The following is a 24,994-nucleotide window of genomic DNA, read 5'->3' on the forward strand; positions in this document are numbered from 1 at the left end:
TGCCCGCAGGAGACTGCCCCCAATCAGGCCCTACCCCCTACCCCAGCCACATCTGTTGCATCTTCTGATCCTACATAGACAGCTGTGTGTAGAGCTCCATCCAGACCCTGCTGATGTCGTGCCTGAGTCTTCCCCCAAAGCACGGGTCACTTAAGATAGGTGAGGACCACTGGAAGTTGGACCGCCCATGGCGTGGGCAGGAAGAGGGTGCGGGGTGGGGGGTCCTCTTCACTCCTTCCTTGCTTCTAGGCTATCCAGTACCAGTGCAGCCTGCGTCTTGGCTTCCTGCAGAAGGCTGGAGATTCGATGGCGTATCTGACAGACAGAGGGATATGTCACCCTACCACCTCCATGCTTGCTGTGGCCTGCTGCTCCTAACAGAAAAGTCCCAGGCTCCTCCTGCCACCTCCCCATGGTATACCCACCTCACAGTGACTAGGGTCATCTCGAACAGCCACTCCTGGATTTCTCAGTGTGGGTAGGGGCCACTGACCCTCCACAAACTCCCATCCCATTTCTGCTACTTCTCACCAGACTGCTGAGGGTAGAGCCCATAAGACCCAGGGGCAGAGCTCACATGGTTCATACTGTCTAAAGTTGATCAGGGAGGGGCGTGACCCCAAAGATGCCCAATTGCTAGCATTCTATGTAAGAACCGAGCCCTTAAAAAGGTCTTTTCAAAATTGTCACAAATGCCTAAGAGACAGATGCTTAAGAATGGCTGCCAGAGCTAGGGTAGGGGACAGTGTGTGCACCGATTGACAGAGGGATCCTTCAAAGCAACAAAAATGTCCTGGAACTTGCTAGAGCGATGGCTATACAACACTGTGAATGTGCAAAAACTCTACTGAATTCTATACTTTAATATAGCAATTTGTATGTTCTGTGATTTTTACCTCAATAATGCAATAAAATTGCCATGCAGTTGAGTCGTTAGGAAGGCTGAGGTTTGGTTCATTTCTTTTTCTTTTTGGTTTTTCGAGACAGGGTTTCTCTGTGTAGTTTTATGCCTTTCCTGGAACTCACTTTGTAGACCAGGCTGGCCTCGAACTCACAGAGATCTGCCTGCCTCTGCCTCCCGAGTGCTGGGATTAAAGGTGTGCGCCACCACCGCCTGACATTTCTTACAGCCATTGTTTTCCCAGTCTCTGGGGTGTTGGTGCTTGGGGGTCCCCAGCCTTCAGTTCTCTGTGAGAGCCAGGAAGATGGTAAGGATACAGCAGTACTATTTAGCAACTTTTCATCTCCTAGCCAGGTCTGGACCCATGGGAAGGGGAATGTCAAAGTATGCCTACAGACACCTGGCCACTCTGTACCCATGGCTCCTGGAGAGATAGCAAGGGCCTATTCCTTCAGATGGCCAGCAAGAATCATCCCTGCCCACAGTAGACATGGCAGGTCCCTGGGTGGGGCCTGGCATCAAGTCTTCCCCCTGCCTACCTTCTGTTTAAATGCATCATCAGTCATGTCCTTCAAGTTGATGAGCACATTGAAGTATGCACCAAACACACCTGTCTCCAAGGCCTTGGCTGCCACCTGCAGAGACACCAGTGAAAGGGGCTGGTTCTGGACCCACAGTACCACTGTGCCTCTTGAAAATCTCAACCCTCTTGTCAAGACTGAGCAAGCTGATCCATCCTATGGGCTGACAGGCAAGGGACCTGCATTCTTTTTTGTTTGTTTGCTTGCTTGTTTTTTGAGACAGGGTTTCTCTGTGTAGTTTTGGCGCCTTTCCTGGAACTCACGCTGTAGCCCAGGCTGGCCTCAGACTCACAGAGATCCGCCTGCCTCTGCCTCCTGCGTGCTGGGATTAAAGGCGTGCGCCACCACCGCCCGGCTACCTGCATTCATTCTTCATACCATTAAGCCTGGCCCTACCCGCAGAGATCAGGCTACCAGGGTCATTTTGGTCTGAGACCTGAACCTGGAAAAGGAATCCACTCCTAATTTGAAGATGTGGCTCCTGGAGGCCTGAGGAGGCTATACAGGTAGGGGTGTGCTCTAGAGACCATCAACCCCTCTGAACCTGCCCTCATCAGCTATCTGCCTGCAAACTATGGCCACTCCCAGTATAGAGGATCACGTCTCTGGGGCCTCTGGACCATACACTGAAATGCCCTGCATACTGTAGGGTTCCTGGGTTAGTTGTAGGGGCCATAGGCCATGACTCTGTTTTGACCCATCCCCCACACAGGGCACCTGTCTCCTTCCGCAGGCTGCCTCAGGTATTTCCCCATAGATAGGGTGGTGATCTGTAACTGGAGGCTCTGAAGACACCCATGTTGCTGGTAACTGGGACAACATTGAACAAGAATGTCAAGATACCACCCTGAGCTGCTGTGACTCCCTGGCACCCTCATACCTGCAGGTCAGACAAGCAGGCCAGGTTCCCACACAGGGCCAGCTCCTTCAGCACCGGCCATAGCTGGGACACAGTCTCTGCCAGTTTCAGGGGCACGGAAACTGCCTGTCTCAGGCCCTCCTGCAGAGCACATGCACGCCTAGAACCCAGGCGGCGAAATGTGAGTTGGGGGGCAGAGCGCAGTCTGATCCCAACCAGCACAGTCCCTCCCCATAGGCTGAGCACACAGACTCAGGAGGGACAAAAAGATCATCGCTCCCTGCCCAGGGTGCACCTGTGCCAACTCCCCAGACACTGAAAGCCATGGCCCAGAGGGTCCAGCAGGGCCACCTGGCCAATACCATGCTCACCTGTCCCTCTCTTCAGGTGTGTTCTTGGGCAGCTTTATTGCCTCCTATAGAGAAAAAAAAGACCAAAACACACATGGTGAGAGGCCATGAGGGGCTGGCTGTGTCCCCTGGCCATGCTGGAATGGCAGTGAGGAGGACCGTGTCCGGGGACATGGCAGCATGGGCAGCATTTATCCATGGCCTCCAGCATGGGCATTTCCCACCTAAGTGCATCATATGCTACAGGCCACAGGCAAGGGCACCTGGGTCTGGGTATCGTAGGTCCCCATGGCCACTTGGAGGAGACACGTGAGTGGCATTCTCTGGGGACCTTGCTTCTAGAAAAAGATACCAAGAGCCTTTAAAGGCCCCTGAATTCTTCCCATCCTCCTCCGCACAGTACCAGGTTCTCCTAGTGCCAACTCCAATTTAAAATAATGCAAACCACTTCACCATGCCCAGTCTAAACACACAAGAGTGACGGTGCTGAGAGCGCTAAGGCCTTCTCTGCCATGGTGCCACATCCCTTGTCCTTGGCTGTCTGTAGACCGGGCCTTTTCCCTGAATGGCTCCAGCAAAGGTTTGTGATTTCACAGGAAGGGACTGTGTGTGTGATAAGTGCTCTAAGTCCCAGCCTCCCACAGCACCCTTCAATCTTGCAGGATGAAACAGGATGGGGGGGGAGAGGGGAAGCTGGCTAGGGGGTGCACACACTGTTGTTGGGTATATCCACCCAGATCGCTGCCAGAAAGTCCTTGTCAGTGGCCCTTCTATCAGCCATAAGTGACGGCAGAGGCTGAGCAGACACTCAGTGCCTCAGTCAGCTTGTCACTGTGTCGTAACAGGTACCTCTCCTCCTGCATGGGGAACGTGGCCCTCGGTTTAGCCTCTTGTGTTTGCTGTGACCTCCCTGCTACAGCCCACGTCATCAGTTCTGTTTCCTAATTTAGTGCACATTTTATCATGTTTTCATTTTTTTATTGTTTTTAATGGTTGTTTTATTATTTGTGTTATTTTTATGTTTTATTGTTTTTATTGTCTCAATGAGAAAAGTACGTATCTAGCATTTTGCTTCTAGAAATTTCCTAAGTATTTAGTGGCTCTTTTTTTGTTTGTTCATTTATTCCCAAACATTCATCTTCTTGCTGCACGTGAAGGACATTAATCAACCCCACGCTTACACAAACTTCAGTTCATATTATTTTATATCGCCTTGTGTGCTTTTGATGTTTATTGTCCATTTTCTCTCTGCTGCCCTCAGTTAATTTTCATTTATCTGACTTTCTCTTACAGTTTTTTTTTTGAGCCTTCATCTTATTTGTTACTTCTAATCTCTAATGTTAGGGTTGTCTCTGAATTTCTAATATTTATATCTAAACTAACATTTCCCTTTAAATGCCTCTCATCTCTCTCTGTCTTTATATCTCTGCCTGGGGCTGTGTGTGTGTCTGTCTGTGTCTCTGTCTGTGTGTCTTTCTCTGCCTGTGTGTGTGTTCACGCGTCTCAGTCACTCTTCGTCTCTGTCACTCTGCTCTTATCTCTCTGTCTCTACCTCCATCTCTCTGTGTTTCTGCATCTCTCTGTGTGTCTCTCCCTGTGTGTGCATCTCTGTGTTTCTTTTATGTACGTGTCTCTCTGTCTCTGTGCATATCTCTCTTGGTCTCTCTGTGTGTGTCTCTCTCACTTCTAACCATTTCTTTCATCTTTTCAGAGGCTGGCCCTGTGCCCTTGCCACGTCCTCCCTTCTGCCCACAACCTCTAATTACTTTTCAAGATGATTTTTCCACCTCCGAACTCTCCTCATGGTTCCTGCTATCTTGTGGCTGAGGAGGGCTTTCCAGTCTAAGTCCCTAATCTCCACATCTGTTCTGTTAAGATTTCTATGACTTCCTTGGAGTTCTGGCCTGCTGGAGGGGTCAGGACAGGGGGCTGCCCCTGAAGTTTGCCCCTCACCAGGGCACAGGGCTGACCTCCATGGTAGGCCAGATGACCTACAGGCAATAGGCTTCCTTCCTGCAGGTCTCTAGAATCTGGGGTCCAGCTCTCACACATCTCTGGCCTGGAAGCCAAGATCTTGGCTGGCCAATCTGTGAGAAGTGTCTACTGTTACGTTCAATGTTGCCAGCCAGTATCCCTCCAGGAACCCCAACTTCCAGGGTCTCCCATTCTGGAGTCCTGCCCTCCTAATTCCCTTCTCTGGGGCAAGGTCCATGCTCTCTAGGCCTAGACCCTCAAGGTTGCTGAAAGTAGGGCTTCCGAGAATATTGGCAGATCATGCCACCTTCCCAGTGCCCTGCCCCTGGCTCCAAATTTGCATGCTGCTATGGCTAGCAAGCCTAGGCCTGGCAATTCCGCACTCTTACCAAACAGGCAGCAAAAGCCTGGGCGTCAGCATCCACCAAGGGGATCAGCTGGGCGGAGGCCGCATGGAAGGGTGGGATCAGGCGCCGCATGGTGGAGTCCAGGTGATCAAACTGGCGTCGCCCGTAGGTCATCTGGCCCACCATGGAGGCCAGGGCTGCACCCTGGTAAGGAGCAAGCTGTGGGGGCCACCCGGGGTCCTGGCTACCCCAGGCCAGAGCCCAGCAGGGAACCCCAAGTGCAGGGAGATGAGCTTTGGAATCTCATCCTGCAGGGTCCCCCACTACGGAGTCCCTGACCCCTGAGTCCCACCCTCCAGAATCCCCCACTATGCCCCGCCCCGCGCCTGGGTCCTGCCATCTATGGCTCCGCCCTCAGTGGGTCACTTCAGGTGCTCACCATGGCTGCAACAGCTGCTGCTACGGAGCCGCCGCCAGGGGCAGCAGAGCGGGCGCCCACCTCCCGAACAAAATTGAGCAGCGACTTGTCCATCAGGCCCTTTTCGGGTCCACTAGCCGGAACCAGGTACCTACCAGTGGGAGGGGCTTAAAGAAGGGGAGACACACCCCCTTAACCCCAGCCCCAAGCTGAGAGCCTGGAGAGAAGGGAAGCAGGCCGGCCAGGAGGCAGGCCAGGAGGGGGCGGGGCCGAAGCACGCAAAGAAGTTGGAGGATCAGGCACCAGGCTTGATTTGGGGACCAGAGATGTGAAGATGAGGAGGAAGTGGAGGGGGAGGAGGGGTAAAGCAAGGAAAGGAGGAGCAGGAAGTGGGCAGAGTGGGGGCAGGGATGTGAGGCCTCACTCGATGATCCTCTCCTTTGGGTCAAAGGGTGCCAGGGAATCCAGGCCCAGCCGGTTCACCACCTAGAGAGTGGACATCTCACCTTAGCCAAGCTCAGCTTAGCTTTCACCTTGACAAGTTTTGCCCACACTGCCTTCCCAGGAACCCTACCAGTTTGCTTCCCGACAGGTTGAGATACACGTGAAACACTCCACGCTCCCAGCGCAAACACGACAAAGAAATGGTTGCCCACCCCTTCCCTCACAACGGAGCCTCAATGGCCTTGGGACGGGGCGGGGGGGTGGGTGTGGGTGTGGGGATAAACTCCCTTTTTGGAATTGGATTCTAATTCAGAATCTAACAGACAGAGTCTTACAATCCGGGGCAACCTCAATTCACCTGAACATAAATGTGAGGAAAACTGAGTTTCACCCAAATCCAGGATACAGTTAAAACAGTCCCATGTAAGACTAGAATTCATCTCAACAAAAAACCATTTGACCCGTTATGAAGCTACGCAGCGGTAACAACAGGTCTCCCTTTCTAAAAGCAGAAAGGGACCCACACACTTGAAGGACACAAGCCAGGTGCACTCCAAACGTGGTTATGGAGATGGGTAAAGGATGCCACCTAAGAGTTAGGTCACAGAATCAGCAAGCAGTAAGGAATACTTCCCATGAGAGGGTGGGAAAAGAAAACAATTCCTCTGGAGATGCAGCCACCTCCAGAGCAGATCCTGGGCCCTGGAGCAATTGAGCAAAGGTGCCATACCAAGCAGGACTGCTTTAGAAGAGAGTCATGTGTAGATGGAACCAGGGGAGGTATAGCCAGGGACATGTGTACCCAAATCCATAAACGGTGGGTTACAGGAGTGTAAGGGACCTGATGGAGGGGGCTGACTCTTCACAGGGGTGGCCAGCCCAGGAGTTAAGAAGGCAAAGAACATACAATTTGTGTAGTACAAGTCACACAGGAAAACTTCCTAATGTTCTAAACAACAATGAAAATAGAAAATCTTCTAACTACAAGTCAAGAGCTGGCCAGAGAGCTTGGTCAGTAAAGTACTTGCCAGGCAAGCACAAAGCCTTGAGTTAGAGCCCCAGGACCCATGTCAAAACTAATTAATTAAAAATCCTGGCCGGGCGGTGGTGGCGCACGCCTTTAATCCCAGCACTCGGGAGGCAGAGCCAGGCGGATCTCTGTGAGTTCGAGGCCAGCCTGGGCTACCAAGTGAGTCCCAGGAAAGGCGCAAAGCTACACAGAGAAACCCTGTCTCGAAAAACCAAAAAAAAAAAAAAAAAAAAAAAAAATCCTGGCATGGTGGCAAGCACATTACTTGTAATCCCAATGTTGAGGAAATGGAGACAGGAGGACCAGCCTACTTGGTGAGTTCCAGGTCAGTGAGAGACCCTGGGTTGAAAAAAAAAAAAGATGGAAGCACCTTAGAAATATGACACCTGAGCACTGTGGTGGTGGTGGCACACACCCAGAGGCAGGTGGATCTCTGTGAGTTCGAGGCCAGTCTGGTCTACAGAGTGAGTTCCAGGACAGCCAGGACTGTTAACAGAGAGCAACCAAAAAAAAAAAAAAAAAAAAGAAAGAAAGAAAATGTGACACCTGAAATTGTCTTCTGTCTTACACACACACACACACACACACACACACACACACACACACAAACACTCCAGTCAATAAAACGAAGGACTTGAAGGAAGAAGGTTTTGGATTTAGGGTGGGCCCTTCTGGAAATATCAGCTTGCTTCTGGAGCAGCTGAAGGCCTACAGCCTCCATGCCTCCCTTGGCATCTCACTCCCAAAATGAGTGCAGCCCACCAGCCGTATCCGGTGCTCCTCCTCCAGAACAAACAGATTCTCCTTGTCACAGTAGAAGGCTGCGGCATCCAGTAAGGCCTTCAGAGGCACCAGGCCCACCAGCTGCGAGCCCACCACTGGGAGATTCAGCTCCTGTGAGACAGAGGCGAGGTCAGCGTCGGGGGGGTTCCGAGCGTGAGAAGGGTGTGGGCACCTGCCCTACCCACCTGAGCCTCTCTGCAGGTCTCCTCATAGACTGTGTGCAGAGCTGTGACCTCAAAGTCCAGGAGGTTTGTGGAGACCTGAGCCAGGTTCTTCTCGTCCAGGTACCAGCCGATGCCCTGAACCTTTTTCAGACGTCCTGGCTACAAAGAGATGCATTCCCCACCCTGGGCTAAGAATCTGATCTCTGGGTGGCCCCTGCCCAGACTTCATAATGCCTGGCTCTGAGACCCTCTTGTACTTGTGTTCCCTAGCCAGACGAGTCAGGCCAGGTGGCCCCCGATAGCTGGGTTGGCACTGTGCCTCTCCTCGCTCTTTCTGTCTTCCTAGGTCTGGCTAGAGAGACAGGCAAAACCTCACCTACCACATGAAAACTGAGGCCCCAAAGTCCAGGTTTGGTGCCAATCTCTGACCATACCGTGTTCTAGAGACCTAGGGACACTGATGTGGGAAGCCAGGGGAAGTCCCAGCTCCCCTTGTCACCCGCCTCCCACCCGCTTGCCACCTCAGTCACTCTGATCCTCTCTTTGATGACCTGAGTGAGCCAGGAGCTGTGACCTCACTTTGGAAGGGGCACAAAGGACTCCAGGGTCTCTGTGTTTCATGTTGTGCCTGCAGACAGCTGATCCTGCAGGAAGCTAGGCTCCTGGGGCCTCGCTGCCTAGTAAGATGTGAGGTTGGGACAGATGGGAAGACGACTTGTGGTCACCATGTATGTCTGTCACCTGTCTCTGAGGTGGACTCTGAAGAAATGACGCTCAAGCTAGCCGACAACTTCTATGCGGACCTGGTGAGGAAGCTTCCTCAGAACACCTGAAGAGTTCCAGAGGCATTGTGGGGGGGGGGGGGTGTGCATATTTAGAGCATCTGGAAGGATGTGAAGACATCTGGGACTGCTAGGCAGCTGTCTACACAGAAACCTGACCCTGTCTGCTTCTGTGGTAAAGTCTGTTAAAATAAAATCAACTGGGGTTGCCAGAGAGATGACTCGGTGGTTAAGAGGACCTGGGTTCAATTCCCAGCACCCACATGATGGCTCATCATCATATGTAACTTCAGTCCCAAGGGACCCAGCACCCTCTTCTGGCACACATGTAGGCAAAACGCATATGATTTTTTGAAGGGGACCCTCAGTTTCAAACACTGGACTCACCCTGAGACCCCACAGGGCTGTGACACTAAGGTGAACAATCTCCCCAGGAGGTTTCCAAGGAAGATCCTTGGGGCACGGGACAGCCAGCCAGAAGCTACCCACCTGGTCTTTCCCGCGGCCCTGCTCCCGCAGGTTAAGAGCAATCCGATGGGCCTGTTCCTTGGTGCTGAGCAGGTTGATGTTGAAGGCAATGAGGAACTTCCGGGCACCTGTGACGGTGGCGCCCCAACTGGGGACAAAGGAGCTGGGGCCGAAGTCAGGCGCCCACTCTGCCTGCTTGAGCTGCAGGAACATTCACGTGAGGTGAGGTGGAGGGGCCCAGACCATCCCATTCTCTCCAGGGGGGGAAAATGTCAGGGAGGCCACCCTCAGACACCCAGCCACCTATGGGGCGGCACCTTCTCACGCAGGGCCTCATACTCTCCAGCCCGGATCGCCGGCAGGGTCTGGCGACTGGGTGTCTGCGCTGCCTCACCATAGAGGTATACTGCAAAGGAACCCAGCTGGTCAGGTGCTTGTCTGGGTAGAATCCAGTATCCTCACTCCCACAGGGGCCCAGGCAGGGTAGCTCCTCCAACAGCAACTGGGGGTAGATCTTCCTTGGCTTACTCTCTCTGGGGAGTCCCATCTTCTCCATACTCTTGGAGTGGGTATAGCAATGCAGATGCCATAGGACATGCCTTCCACCCACCCCAAACCAGTGCCATCAAAGAGGACGTCTTTATAGGAGTCAGGGTGGGATATGTGGGGGATGCTGATGGAATACTCTTTTAAAAAATGTATTGTGGTGGCAGTGGCACATGCCTTTAATCCCAGCACTTGGAAAGCAGAGCCAGGTGGATCTCTGTGAGTTCAAGGCCAGCCTGATCTACAGAATGAGATCCAGGACAGGCACCAAAGCTACACAGAGAAACCTGTCTTGAAAAACAAAAACAAAAACAAAAACAAAAAAGAGGATTTTTACTGTGTGGTGAACCTGTCCTCATAGGAGGGAAAAAAAAAAAACAGAACACGGGCCTTAGCCTCAGATGTTGGCTTGTGTTTATGGCAGCAACAAGGCCTGGCTGGGTCCCACTCTGTGCTGCCTTATGGACTGTCTATCCTGGTGCGTCCCCCAACACTATGCTGTGCATCCTGTTCCTAGTTTGTCTCGTATCATTTTCTTTATCTAGTTTCCTCAAATGAAATCTTTTCCCCCCATTTTTCATGTGTATATGGTATGCATTTGTGTATGCATGTTTATGCCTTTGCATGGGCTCATTACATGTGTGCATATGCATGGGGAGGTTTAGGGTTGATATCAGGAATCATCCTTAATCATTCTTTAACTTCATTCATGGAGGTGGGTCTCTCAGTCAGACCCAGAACTCCCTGACATGGCAAGTCTTGCTAACTAGCTTGTTCTGTCTCTGCCTTACAAAGCTGGAATTACAGGTGCCTCACCATGGACATCGGCGTTTATGGAGATTCCTGGAAATCTGAACTCTGGTCCTCATGCTTGAGAGGCAAGTGCTTAAACCAGTGAGCCATCTCCCCAGCCCCAAATTCTATTTACAAGGCGTAGACTTTTTAGTCTCCAGGCTCAGCAAGCTAACCTGCTTTACCATGTGGTCAAACAATGGCTGTTCTGGAATGATCTTTTTGTACACTGTGAAGATGTATCTTTGCCAAAGTGCCTTCTGGTTGGTTTAATAAAAGGATGACTGACAATAGTTAAGCATGAAGAGGTTAGGCTGGAAGCCAAACTGAGAGGGCACTGGGAAGAAGGGCAGAGTGATGAGGAGTTGCCAGTGAGACATGGAGAAAGCAGGAGATGAACATGCCATGCTAAAAAAAAAAAAAAAAAAAAAAAAAAGGTACCACCATGTGGTAGAGCATAGATAAGAAATATGGATTAAGTTGAAAAAGCTAAATAGTAATAAGCCTAAGCTATCAGCTGAGCATTTATAATTAATAATAAGTCTCTGTGTGGTTATTTGGGAGCAGCTGGTAGGACAGAGCTGACTGATGGGACACAGAAAAGTCTACCTACAAATGTCCACAGCCCAACAAGCAGGATGGGACATGCAGCTGCACTCTGCTGTGGCTGTGATTTCAGCTTGCATTTGTTTCATTGTCTAAGAAGCTGAGGCTGGTGGCTTTCTCACAGTACTCTTTCTTTTTTGGAAGTGATCTGCATTCTTTTTGTTTGGGTGGTTTTTGTTTTTTGTTTTTTGCGATGTTTTGTTTTGGTTTTAGTTTTGGTTTTTTTTTTGTTTTGTTTGTTTGTTTGTTTGTTTGTCTTTTGAGATAGGGTCTATGTAGCCCAGGCTGTCCTAAAACTCTCTATGTAGAGCAAGCTGGCCTTGAACTCATAGAGATCTGCCTGTCTCTGCCTCCTGAGCACTGGGATTAAAGGTGTGTGCCTCCGTACTAGGCATGATCTGCATCCTTAAAAGGTGTCAAGACCAGAGAACCAGAGCATGTGTCAGAGGCCGGAATCCAGAGATGCCCCAAAGCCTATCCTCCCAGGACACTCACCTGGTACATTCAGCTCCTCTGCCAGCCGCTGGCCAAAGACCTTAGCACAGAGCACACACTCATCCATGCTGACGCCCCTCACGGGGATGAAGGGACAAACATCCAGAGCGCCCATACGAGGATGCTCTCCTGCAGAAAAAGGGGCAGGCCATCACCCTTACAGCCTTACACACTGACCATAGAAAGTGGTTGGCAGCAGCAATTCTTCCCAGGCTGGACTAACAGGGATGCCACAGAACATGGGGACTGTTTTTGTTGCTATGGCTGTCAAGAGAAGGACTTTATAGACCTGAGTAATGGGTAGGGATTGCATAAGCTGGCCATTTATAATACTTTTTTTCCTAAAAAATAAAAACCCACAAAACCAGGGCCTTCAGTAAGACCTTGCCAGGCTGAAAGTATCTGGTTATGGGCCAGCCCTGCCTTCCCTGGCAGGAGAGAATCCACACCACATCCAGAATACAGTGCCCAGCCCCTCCTAACCTTGGCAAGCCTGTTATCTATTCCTTACCATGACCTCTATAAACCTCTCCCCGAGAACGGACAGAAGACTTGGCCTTCTGCCCAGTTCTGTGTGTCCACCAACCTTTGACCCTGCCCACCCCTGCCATTGTGTTTGGTTTTGAGGCAGTTGACAAGTTTGCTTCCTAGTGAGGTGTCCTCTTCTGTCTCCCCAAGGCCTCAGTCTAGTCAAGACCTTGGGATGAGTGAACCCCTGTAGATTATCATAGAATCAGTGAACCCCAAAAGAGAGGTGCCCACTCTAGGGGTTGCTGATCTCCATAGCCTGTGTCCTAGGGCCATCTCCCTGCCTTTCCCTCAATCCACTCCTGGGAATAGGCACCAAAGCCACACTAGGGCAAACCACGTGGCCCTGACCCTGGGGAAGCCTGCCCACAGCCCTGTTGGACTCACACCCCATGTCCATGCCCTGGGCCTGCCCCTCCCAGGACACCATGGCACAAGCTCGGCCTGGAAACTGAGACATGGGAGGCCTGACCCAGTTCAGGTCCTGGGCTGCCTCACCCTTGTGCTTGCTCATGTCGATGAGTTGTGAGGCTGTGCGGGCCGCGTTGAGGGCTCCCTCGACCACACACTCTGGCTGCCCCACGAAAGTGTAGACAGTGCGGTTGGTGGAGGGTCCAGCATCAACATCCAGCAGCACACAGCCTGGGGTCTGGGAGATGGCTTGAGAAATGGCATCAATTACCTGGAGATAGAGGCCCAACACCATGCCTCAGTCCCATTTGGAGAGGCTGTAGTCTCACACCCAAGTGTGATCTCAAGGAGGAGGTTTGGGGGAGGGGTCCCCCCAAAAGCTAAACTTCAGCGCAAGAACCCACATGGCACAACAAGGAAGGCCCCTGTGGCAGTGGCTGTGGCCACCCCAGGCTCAGGTTGGTCCAGAAAAATAATAACGGGCCTGCTCCCAACACCCAGACATTCAGAAGGGGTGGACAGAGTGACAGCCTTCCAGTGGGAACAGCAGGGTAGGGACCATTAGCTAATATGGTGGGGGGGGGGAGCCTGATCAGCGCACAACCTTCCAGGTCAGGAGCTGGGCTCAGAGCTCAAACCCCATCCTGAGGACCCTTCTTGCCTCAGTTTCCCCATCATGTAAGGGGGGCCTAATAATAGTGCCTGCCTCACAAGGCTTTGTGGGTGAGGAAGGAGTTAATACATGTGGGAATGACCTTTCCTGTGACCTCAAATAACTCTCTCTGCATCTATATTCAAGGTGCTTCATTTTCAGATAGGAACACTGGGGTCAAGGGACTCACAACTTCCACCAGGAACACTCCCAAATCCCCAGGCCCGCTGCCAGTTCTCCAGAGTCCCCCACATCCATGGAATGTTCCAGAGCTGGCAGAGATAGCTCCTTTGAGGGAGCCAACAGGCTATGGCTCTGCCCGTCCTGGGAAGGCAACCTCCGCCCACACCAAATTCATTCCCTTCTTTGTGACTAGAGCACCCACATATTCTGCCAGCCCTGACGGAGCCTCACCTCCTGGTTGTTCCCCTCTGAGAAATTGGGGACGCATTCCACCAGCTGGGACATGGTCAGCACCTGAGTCCAGACGCTCCTCTCACAAGGCAGTGGAGGGACATGGAGTGGCAGCTGATGGCCCCGGGGCTTTTATACCGCCTCATAGCTAGTTTCTTATTAACCAGGGACAGTGTGAAGGGAGCCGGGGGGTGTAGGGGTAACTCCCAAATTGAGTATGTGCTCTCCAGGATGAGCTTTCCCAAAAGCACATGATCAGGGTCAGAGGGGCACATGCAGAGGACTCTTGGAGGCCTAGAGGGGCAAAGTTCAAGCTAGGGCATCAGGCCAACTTGGGCTCAAGGCCCAGCTTGGTCCAGGGCTGCCTGTTGACTGTCCAGATGACGCAGTTTTGCTCTCAGAATGTGGCCTTTCCAGAGGAGGCCCCATGGGACTTCTGGGTTGGTATCTTTTCATAGAGAACCTAGTAGTCCTCAGGGATGGGGTGGAGGAGGCCTTGTGTGAGGCCTAGCGTAAAGCCTGGTCCCCCACAGAAGTCATCTTAGCTCAGAGAGGCGGGAGAGAGTATCAGGGTGAGAGCAAGAATGTGTGTAACCATGGGAATTTGTGCAACTTGTGGAGTAGGTGTACATGGGGTGAATTGAGTGGATATGGGTGTGGGGGGTGTATATAAGGATATATGTGAATATGTAGGAGTTGGTGTGAGTGTGCACGTGGGTGTTAGTGTGCCTATGCAGGTAGATATTAGAATACATGCACTATGTGGATGATAGCATATATGTGGATGTTGGTGTTTGCAAGTGGGTGGATGTTAATGTGTGTGTCAACCATGATGTAGGAAAGATGGATACTGGTGCTGTACGTAGGTACTGATGTGAACAAACCTGTGCGTATGTATCCTAGTCAGCTTTTCTGTTGCTCTGATGAAACACTCTAACCAAAAGTAACTTGGGGGTTTCTTTCAGCTTACACTTCCAGGTCCCAGTCCATCATTGAGGGAAGTCAAGGCAGGAACTCAAGCCAGCGATGAAGCAGAAGCCATGGAGAACAGTGCTTGCTGGTTCCTGGCTCACTCCTAAGCCCAGGACCACCTGTCCAAGGAATAGTTCTGCCCATAACAGGCTGCGCCCTCCTGCAGCAATCAAGAACCAAGTCAGCCAGCTGGTGGTGCACACCTTTAATCCCAGCACTCAGGAGGCAGAGGCAGGCGGATCTCTGTGAGTTTGAGGCCAGCCTGGGCTACAGAATGAGTTCCAGGACAGCCAAGGCTACACAAAGAAACCCTGTCTTGAAAAACAAAAATAAACAAACAAAAACAAGCCAATTCCTAGAGCTAGAGAAATGGTTTAGTAGTTAAGAGTACTTGTTCTTGCAGAGGACCTGGGTTCAATTCCCAGCACCCACATGGCAGCTCACAACCATCTGTAACTCCAGTTCCAGGGGATCTGACACCCTCTTCTGACCTGTGTGGGCACTGGCACACATATGGTCCACAGATGTACATGGAGGCAAAATATCCATACACATAAAATAAATTTAAAAAATAAGATAATTCCCCACAGACATGGCCATAGACCAGTCTGTGGGGCGTTTACCCACCAACCCCACAGTTCCCCAGAGTTTTCTTGAGTGCGAGCAGCAGGAAATATTAGAAGGATTTATATTGCGGAGATAAACAGATAGAAAATAAAGGATAGCCTCGAGAGGGCCTGGAACCTTTTCCAATGGGTCCTGACTGTCTCTGCCCCAGGATATTTATAGAGACACCAAGGGGGTGAAGCAAAAGACACCCTCCCCAGCACAACCAAGTGCAGACCATCTCAGATACCTGCACTCAAGCCTGTGGTCCTAATCATCCTCTCTATGAGGACCTGCTGGGTAAAGCCATGAAGAACCTGAAAATGGGCTCCCACACCAGTCGGACCTGGGTAATCACTCAGTTGAAGTTCTCTGTTCCCAGGAGACTCTAGGTTGCATCAGGTCAATAATAAAAACTAATCAGCACAATGTATATGTTGTGTTAGTATGTGTGCAGTGTTAATGTGTAAGCATGAATGTGTGGGCACTGGGATGAGTGTTCCTGTACAGATGTTAAACAGATGTTAATGTTTGTATTTATGTAGGTATTGTGTATCTATATATTCAGGTATTTGTATATGAGTGAATGTTGGTATGAGCATGTATAGATGGTGTGTGTGTGTGTGTGTGTGTGTGTGTGTGTGTGTGTGTGTGTGTGTATGTGTGTGTTGGTATATGTACAGATATGAGCATACATGTGTGCATGTTGATGTTGCATGTACATGTGGCTGTTGGAACAGGTGTAGGTGTGAGTGTACACGTGGTAATTGGTGTGAGAGTGGCGGGTGATGCTCTAGCATATGATTTGCTATGTGGTATGTGTTCCCAGGGGCAGGCAGGTGAAGAAAGTCCAGGTTTTCCTCACCACTGATTCTGGAGTCAAAACTTCTTAAAGTTTACAGCCCCAACTGCATGAGAATGGTAAGATCTGGCTCATGGCTCCAACTCCCAGATTCCTTCTTTACAATTCTTAATTATAGGTAGAGGCTGGTATATCCCTTCTACATGGGGTCCACAGATCTTATTACAGTCCTGGACACACATGAACATCCCTGTTCTAGATGCCTTTTGTACCCATAAATTTCACAAAGATGCCCGCATGCTCCACAAAGCCTTTGATGGTAGCAGAGTGCTAAGATATATCACCTCACAGCATTGTTGGAACTGGATGAAGTGATGCTTGGAGACTCAACCTCCCCTGTGGACATCTGGGGAGACTGAAAAACTACTGAAGGGACCCCAAAGCTGGAACAACCAGAAGTGAGGTGCTGGGCCCAGACACAGATGCAGAGCAGAAACCCAGGAGTCCACAAATAAATGACCAATTGCCCATGCAGAAGTATCCTAAATCATTCATGCAGGCAATGGCCCTGGGCAGGTAGAGCATGACTCCACCCCGCCAATGTGGGCTCTGGCCACAGGAAACCAGTCCCAACCTGTATCCATCTCCAGGGGGCTCAGCCAAATTATACCACTGTCAAAACTTGCCTGAACCACACACACACACCCCTTCACCACTGTCCCATCTCCTCTCACACAGGAACATCTTCAAGCCTTCTAAACAGCACACCAGATACTGCAATCTGGGAGAGGCTCTGTTGCGGTACTGAGCCCTAATCTTTTGGTACCCTCCCAAGCCTGGGCCCACCATGTGCACCATGTTGCGGACACACAACAGCCTGGGACCACTCAGAGGTGAGCTCAAGAGCTTGGGGACACCATGATCCTCTGTGTTTGGGTTTGGAATGTCCTCCAAAAGTCTCCTTGTTGAAAGCTTGGTCCTGACAACAGCAATGTTAGGAGAAGGGGCTTTGGGGGCATGATTGGATCATGAGGTCTCTGATCTCTTAGATGGATTAAGTCATTGGTGAGTTCATATTGAATAGACTACTGGGAGCTGGTAGAAACTGTAGGAGGTGGGGGCCTGGCTGGAAGAGGTAGATTCCTGGGAGTTTGCCCCTGAAAAGGGTGTAACTTGTCCCATATCCGTGTTCTCTCTTTGCTTCCCGGACACTGAAATGAGCAGCTTTGTTCTACCATGTACCCCGCTGCCCTGATATTTTGCTCCATCATAGGTCCAGAAACAATGGAGCCAGCCAAGCATGGCCCAAAACCTCTGAAATGTGAGCTAAAGAAATCTCCTCTCACTAAAGTGACTTTCTCGGGTGTCTTAGCACAGTGATGGGAAGCTGACTAACACTCATAGTCAAGTCCAAGAGCCTAGTTCTTCCAAGCCAGAAGCCCAGAGTCCACGTCACTCATTCCCCCGACTCCCCAGCATTACTTTTGAGTCCGTGCTCTTATTTTCTATATTTACTCTTTTATAAAACCACGACATCTTGGGTGCCTTACTATTTGGAAAAACCAGTCTTTCCACTGTGAGCTAGTTAACTCCTGGTGTATAAATATGTCTTTGTTATGTAAACCGACTAACGTAAAGCCCACTTCTTCATTTAACTCTCCCCAAGCCAAGGGTCCCTGACCTCCAAACCCCACAGGACAAGGTACTTGGTCAGTACAGACACCCTCCTCTATCCTAGCCTATGGAAGTTGAACTCTCTACCCCCATACTTGTTCCTACTCACCTACCCTGCCTCACCCATTCCTTCTCAAAGAGGCTACCACAGGCCCTCGTTCCTTGGAAGCATCCTGACCATCCCCTACCTAGCCCTGCACACAACAGCAGGATATACTTCCTATTGGGATTGTGAGTGGCACACGCAACTCTCTCTCCATGTCTGCCAGCCTGCTGTATCAAATTAAACAAGCCCAGGTATACTCACCCTTACTCCTTACCTCAGGTGTGTGGGAAGCATCCAGTTGCTGACTTCGAGGGGAAGTGGCTGGGGCCTACCTGGCTAAGACAACAGACATGGCTACAGGCCTGTGCTCTGACATCTCCTTCCTCAGTCTTTTTGGATGTGGTCACGCTCACCGCCTTGTTTTCATCACCCTAAAGGTTGACTCCCAAAGGGGCAAGCTGGTGACACCACCACTGAGCCAGAGCCAAGGGCTTAGGCAGCTCCAGGTGGCTAGACCCTCCCCTGGTATCAGGTTTGACCTCTTCCTTCACCAAGACCCAGCACTCCCTTCAACCGACAGGCATCTCAGAACTGAACACATATACCGAGCAGAGCGGGGGGTCCCTCGAGGGTGTCACTCAGTATTCTGGCTCCAACAATTTAGTGAGCAAGACAGAAGCCCTACCCTCAAAACTCAGAGGCGAGCATGGGGACCAGCTGGGGGTGGCTACCTGCCCTGCCTGAGCCACCTCGGCTCTCAAACTTGCCAAGAGGCACACCACTCCAGGTCTTTGTGTCTGGATCCTTAGGCCCAGCCCTGCTGATTCACTGAGGGTCCATCTGTTGGCTGCAGGGCTGACTCTACTGACTGTAGGGCAGTGTATGTGCACACGGGGGTACCTGTGGGTGGGAACTGATGTGAAACCTTGCCACTCCGGCCAATATCCAAGAACATCATAGGCCTCCTCGGTCCCAAGTACTAAGCCCCATCAGCACTCAGTGATCCCTTCCCTGTGCTGCTGGTCCTTTCTTAATTCCTGTATCACGGAGCTTGTCCTGGGTCCAGTCCATGCTCAGTCACACAGGCCAAACGCAGACTTAACACACACTGTTGTCATAGACCAAAGTCCCTAACTTTGATTGCAGAGCCTTCCATTCTGATAGGTTCTGCAGGTTCCACAACCATTTTGCCTCCAGCTCTGCATTTGCGGGGGGACCCAAAGCAGAAGAGGACTTGCTGGTCCTTTCAAGGGAGAGACTGAGGCCTTCAAGGATGCTGTGCTACCTCTGAGGGAAAGGCAGGTGGCCACAGTCCTTGAGTTAAGGGTCCTGGCATTAGCCCAGTCCCGGGGTTCTATTCATAAACACTGATCCACAGCTCTTGCAGGCCAGCAGAGACCAAGACATCTCACCACGCCCTCAAAGAGCCAAAGGTAAGGCAAACAAATAAATAAGCTTTTAATAAGGCAACAGGTGCCCGGCAACTGTGAGCGGCCCGAGTAGCTGGGTGCCCAGGGCAAGCGCAGGCGTGGAGGAGGCTTCTCCCCACTGTAGCTGGGCAGACAGCTTTCCGTGCGGGAGGACGCGGGTGGCCCCCGGGTTTGGAACAAACACGTTTATTGCAGGAAGGGTGAGGCGAGCGGCTCACCAGGCGAAGAGTGGCTTGCTGTCTTCCTTGGAGAGTTCACACAGGCAGTTCAGCAGCAGCAGGGAGTCACCCAGGAACTTGGGCGGCACAATGTCAATGACCAGCTTGCGCAGCGCGGCTGGGCTGCTGTGCAGCGGGTTGGCCCGCAGGTCTGGACGCTGCTTCAGGATGCCGTAGGTATTGATGAGAAACTCACTGAACACCGGGTGCACTTCGCGGCTGTAGCCCAGCTTCTCCAGGCGTGCGGTCAGGGTCAGATAACGATGCGTCAGCTCACGCAGCTTCTTCTCATCCACGGAGCCATCTAGGGACTTGATAGATGTCTGGGGACACAGAGGAGTGGAGACAAGGCACTGGGTCAGAAAAGCCTCTGACCCTAGTGGAGGTAGGTGGGACAGGGCAGACTTGGAGGCTTAGCGGGGAAATGGAGGCCCTCGGCCCCTTTCAGCATCCTTCAGAAGGATGAGCCCTTCCGGGTCTTCACTTGGACCCAAGAAGAGTCAGGGGTCTTCAAGAACTTGTCAGCACTAGGATGTACTCCCAGTACCAGCCCTGACCTGGGGCAACAAAGACACTGTACCTGCTTGATCTTCTCAGGGATGTTGGATACTGTGAAGCCGTAGAGGCGAGTCACCCCCGGAAACACATAGGCCAGGATACGCCGGTCAAGCTGGAACGCGATCTCCCCGACGATGCGGCCATCCTTCTCCGCACCCGCAAAACTCTGAATTTCTGGATGAGATAGGTGCCATCCTGACCATTTCAAGGTACTAAGGTACCTTTGTTCCCCCATGGCCAGAGTAAATAAAAATCTTTAAAAAGCTAAGATGTTTGGAGCTGGAGAGGGCTCTCTCTCTCCTCTCTCTCTCTCTCTCTCTCTCTCTCTCTCTCTCTCCTCTCTCTCTCTCTCTCTCTCTCTCTCCTCTCAGCATGCTTTCCCTGGGACCTGGGCACACTGTTCCATTCTCTGTCGGAGATGCCATAAGGCACGTGAACCCAAAGAAGACAGTGGGGTCCCTGGGGAGGATAGCACCCAGGTCTATCCAGGTAGACTGGGGCTCTCTACTGTTGTTCTCAGACGCTAGTCTGCCACCCCACCCACTCAGCCTTCTCTGAGGACTGCAGGACCGTCACAGCCTGGCTCTGGAAAGGGCCAGCTCCTTCCGGTCCACAGCACTGCCCTCAAAGACTGGCTGATGTCTAAAGTTCAGTATCAACCCGACCTTGCCCATGTCTGTGGAGAAGATAATGTACTGATAGAAGATTCTCTTCTCAGGGACACTTGAATCCTTCCTCACCCTGGCATCCCCCCTTCCCAAAAAAACAGCCCCCAAATAATCCCTGTGCCTACAGCAGCCTGTGTCATAGAAATCATTATTAAACAATGCAGTATATATCAACATCCTTTCAAAACCTTATGCTCTTTGAAAAATGAACCTTTTCTGAATTTGAGAGCAAAGACCTGTTGTTCATGCGGAAAACACTCTGGTTATCTACAGGGCGCATGTTGGCCTGTCTTTCTGAGGGGGTAAGCCCTCTCAGTCCAACCCCTACCTTACAGAGCACAAGATGGCAGAACAGGTAACTTCCCCTAGGGAACGTCCCACCCCACATCCCACCCCACATCCCACATGCTGCTCTCCTGGCTGCACGCATCCATCCTGACAGAAGACATAGGACAGCATGCTCACACCCAGGCACTTTCCAGACAAGATCTGTGATACGGACCCTGGCAGGATGTCAGTTTGGTGAGGTCCTGGGGGTCTGACCCAAAGGCTGCAACAGTACATGAATGCATGGCTGAGGAAGCCCAGGCCCTGTGCGCACTGCAGTACCTCAACCTCCATACTCAAGACACTGATAACCACGCAGAGAAGTGGGCCCTGGACCCTGCTGCTGGTGCCTTGTGACCCTGAGCATTGTTGGTATGTCCACATCAGCCTGAGACCCAGAATGATGTGCTGTCGTCCTTATAGCCATGATGAAATGAAGGGGCAGACCCAGAGCTAGCTCTGCCTTTGACCTTGGCCAAGCAGTTTTCCATCAGGTATCAGGCCTACCTAAGCCAGGGTCTGTGATACACATTGACCAGGACAACACTGTGCTGAAAAGCATGTACCCCTGTGAATACCAGCTGCTCTGGTTAAGTCAAACAACCAGGAAGAAGCTTAGCTAGACAGGGAAAACGGGAACCCCACCCTGGGCTCACAGAGTAGGGGACAGGGAAGATGAGAAGCCCGCCCACTGCCCTATATAGCAGGGTACTTGGAAGTAGGTTCAGCTAGTACCTCCCTTGCAAGACCAGCCTCTCCCCAAATCACATACTCTATGCGTTTCCTACGTGTGCTCTGTGAAACACTCACTGCAGAGAGACCAAGAACGCACACACAGCCTGGCCTCCTGCACAGACTCCCAGGCAGTAGGAGTCAACGACTTTGGGTTCATGGTACCTGCAGAACGATACTCTCCCCAACCTGTTCTGGTTGTGAAAACAGCCAGAGGGCATAGGGCAGTAAAGAGAGTGAATGTTGCCATTCTCTGTGACCCTGGCTCGGTCTAGTCAGAGGAAGAGAGTGGACACTCGTGACAGAGAACGTCCTTCCTTCCAAGCACGGCAGACCAGCAAGGAGCCAGGCAAACAGCACACCCTTTTTTTATTTCTTAACTCTGGAATAGTTGATTGATCCACGTGAGAATCCTTTGAGGGAACCTCAGAATCCAGTACAACGGAGGCTGGGGTCACATGATTCCCCAGATTAAAAATCCATTATCAGAACGTAATTCACATACTATAAGCCTTACCTCTTTAAGGCAGCCAATTCTATGGTCACTATTACACACAGAGTCATACAGCCATCACCCCTATCTCTTTCAGAAGTTTACATGACCTCCTCCCAAAGCAAACAAACCCTGTACTATTAGCAATCACTTTTCCTTCTCCAGCCCCTGCAAGTACCACTCTGACTTATGGATTTATCTAAGACGGGTGTGTCACATGGGTGGCCCTACATAGTGGGCATCCTTTTGTGTCCGACATCATCCACTTGGCATAATGTTTTCAAGGTCCATTCTTGTGGCACCCCAGTGCTTCCTATTCCTTTTGGTGGTTGGATAACATCCCATCATATAAATAAGCTACATCTTCTTTACCTGCTTCTCAGTTGATGGCTGTTTGTGTTGTTTCCCTTTGGGCTATTGTGACTGAGGCTGCTATGGACACTTGTGTGAAAGTGTCAGTGTGAACAGATGTCCAGTTCTCTGAGTAAATACCTGAGAATGGGATTCCTGGGTCTTAAGGTTTATGACCTTTTGAGGACCTTGGTGATGGCCCTATTTTGCATTTCCATCAGCGCTCAAAGAACCTCTTCCCCCACCTCCTTGCATCTCATACCATTGTTGCCCATTGGTGTTACTGCAGATGGAGACAGAATACGGATGTCCTTGTGGCTCTCATTGTGAGCACGGCTAATGATGCATATGGGCCGGTTAGAGACCTTCTCTGAAGAATTATCAGCCCAAGTCCTTTGTACATTTTTTTAAAAATAGAGTCTTGCTGTGCAGCCCGAGCTGAGCTAAAGCCAGAGATTCTTATGTCTCCATTTCCTAAGTCAGTGGTTCTCAACCTGTCGGTCACAACCTCTTTGGGGTTGAACTGCCCTTTTACAAGGGTTGTATATCAGATACCCTGAATATCAGATATTTACACTACGATTCATAACAATAGCAAAATTAAAGTTATGAAATAGCAGTGAAATAATTTCATGGTTGGGGGTCACCATGACATGAGGAACTGTATTAAAGGGCCATGGCATTAGGAAGGTTGAGAACCACCATCCTAAGTGATAACAGTACAGGAGTGTACCACCACACCTGTAGCCTTGTCCATTTTTAATTGGATTATTTGGTTTCTTACTATTGAATGCAAGGAGGTTTCATTTTGTTTTTTAGGGTATTTTTGTAGATAAAGTCTTACTCTGTAGCCCAGGCTGGCCTAGAAATCACTATGTAGGCCAGGTTACCTTGGAACTCAAGGCAATCCTCCAGGCTATGACCTGGGATTATAAAAGTAAGTCACCTCATCCTGCAAGGGTTCTTATGTATTCCAGAACTATTTCCATACCAATACATTATTTACTAATATTTTCTACAGTGATTTTTCATTTTTTCATGTTCCTTAAAGCACAAGAGGTTTTTCATTCAGAAAAAGAGTTCAATTTATATATTTTTCACGGTTGTGTAAGTTTTTGGTGGCATACCTAAAAATCCATTGTCAAATCTAAGGTAAAGAAGACTGAACCCTGTGTCTAGGTTTTGTGGGCTTTAGAATTCTTAGATCTCTTAGGTATTTTCATATGTTTTGAGCTGGTTTTTGCATATGATGTGAGGTACATCCAAGCTTCACATTTTGCATGTACACTCCCATGTGTTGAAGACCGTCCTTTCTCCACTGAAATGTCTTATCAGAGTTATAACATCAAACTTGAAATGCATGGCCTTGTCACTGGGCTCATCATTCTTTCCCATTGGTAGGTATGTCTGTCCTTATGATAAGTCTTGATTACTGTAACTTTATAGTAAATTTGAAATTGGAAAGTGTGAATCCTCTACTTTATTCGTTTTTTTAAAAGTTGTTTTACCTTTCCTGGATCCCTTATATTGCAATATAAATATAAGGTTCTGCTTATTTTTTCATAAAGAAACTAGCTAGAATTGATAAGAATTGCAATGATCTATTGGTTATTATTGATATTGGCTACTAACCAATATTAAGTCTTCTAATCCACGAACGCAACTGTTTTTAGTTATTTAAAGTTGTATGCCTTTCAATGTGTTTCTTTCTTAGTCACTTTGTACAGTTACAGAAGTTTAAAAAAACAAAACAAACCAGGAATTGGGAACTGAGCTGGAAGCTTCCTCCCTGCTGGCTAGCTTTTACAGTGCTGGAAGGTGACATGCAGGTTGCCGGGGGACAAAAGTCATCAACTCTCTTACCTGGCAGTGAAAATGCTACATTGCCAACCTGACCTGACAAGCAGGATGTGTCCACTGATGCAACAGTGGTGTGATTTCTGTAGGAGTAACCAACCACTTTCTGATTGGATTTGAAGCCTGCTCCACAGGTGGGAATTCATGCATGGTGCTGTAAACCTGGTCAACAGCCCATGACTGGGGAAGTCATCGGCCCTAGAAAGGAACTTACTATTGCTGTTTCCCTAAGTGAATGTGTTGTCAAACTTCCTACTAAATATTTATGTTTATACCCAGGGACTAGTGCTGCTTTCCATGCTGGTCAGAGAAGCTTCCCTCTGCAGTGGGCAGTGGTTAATAAAGAGACTCGTAACTGGTCAAAGTGCTGGGAAAAAAGTTACTGTTGCATGCTCAACCCCAAATGCACATCTTTATCACTCCCCAGCCCCGAAGCTCAGGGAACATTGCCAAGGAAACGGAGGAAAGTATCTATGAACCAGAGGATGGAAGAGTGCCATGAAATGCTGTCTTCTGAACAAGACATAGCCATGCACTCAAGAATTCACAACAGCTGAGCTTGCTGCTTGCCCAAGACCTGCATAATACTGAGAACATCAACATTCTAAAATGAATGGGGAAGGGGCCTAGCTGAGGAGCTGTGGACAGTTGTTGGCAGCTGAAGAAGGGGAATTATCTTTTCTTGGTGGTGTATCCACTTGTAAGTTACCCATGC

At 50.3% G+C, this 24,994-nt stretch overlaps 2 protein-coding genes across 8 annotated transcripts in view; both read right to left on the reverse strand.

Moving 5' to 3' along the window:
* On the reverse strand, positions 1-12,744 carry Ftcd (formimidoyltransferase cyclodeaminase; the record flags this gene model as incomplete). Its single annotated transcript, XM_052744509.1, has 13 exons — positions 1-315; positions 1,441-1,536; positions 2,363-2,501; positions 2,713-2,756; positions 5,055-5,216; positions 5,452-5,581; positions 5,855-5,916; positions 7,667-7,798; positions 7,873-8,010; positions 9,123-9,302; positions 9,419-9,507; positions 11,541-11,669; positions 12,567-12,744. Coding segments are annotated over 13 exons (1,566 nt in total), but the record flags the coding sequence as incomplete, so codon positions are not given.
* The window catches only part of Spatc1l (spermatogenesis and centriole associated 1 like), a 26,641-nt gene continuing 14,284 nt past the window's right edge, over positions 12,638-24,994 (reverse strand). For 5 of the 7 annotated variants that reach the window (XM_052744625.1, XM_052744624.1, XM_052744622.1 and 2 more), the window contains 2 exons: positions 19,874-20,025; positions 19,080-19,616 (listed from right to left, as the gene is read on the reverse strand). In XM_052744625.1, coding sequence (XP_052600585.1) covers positions 19,290-19,616; positions 19,874-20,025 — 479 coding nt within the window. In that variant the 3' untranslated portion in view covers positions 19,080-19,289. Of the gene's footprint in view, positions 12,751-19,079; positions 19,617-19,873; positions 20,026-24,994 lie in introns of those variants that run through there. The other 2 variants (XM_052744623.1, XR_008219797.1) reach the window with 2 other exon arrangements.

This window comes from Peromyscus californicus, unplaced genomic scaffold, assembly GCF_007827085.1.
Source record: "Peromyscus californicus insignis strain IS unplaced genomic scaffold, ASM782708v3 Scaffold_19__1_contigs__length_69161282, whole genome shotgun sequence".
Taxonomy (NCBI): Eukaryota; Metazoa; Chordata; class Mammalia; order Rodentia; family Cricetidae; genus Peromyscus; species Peromyscus californicus.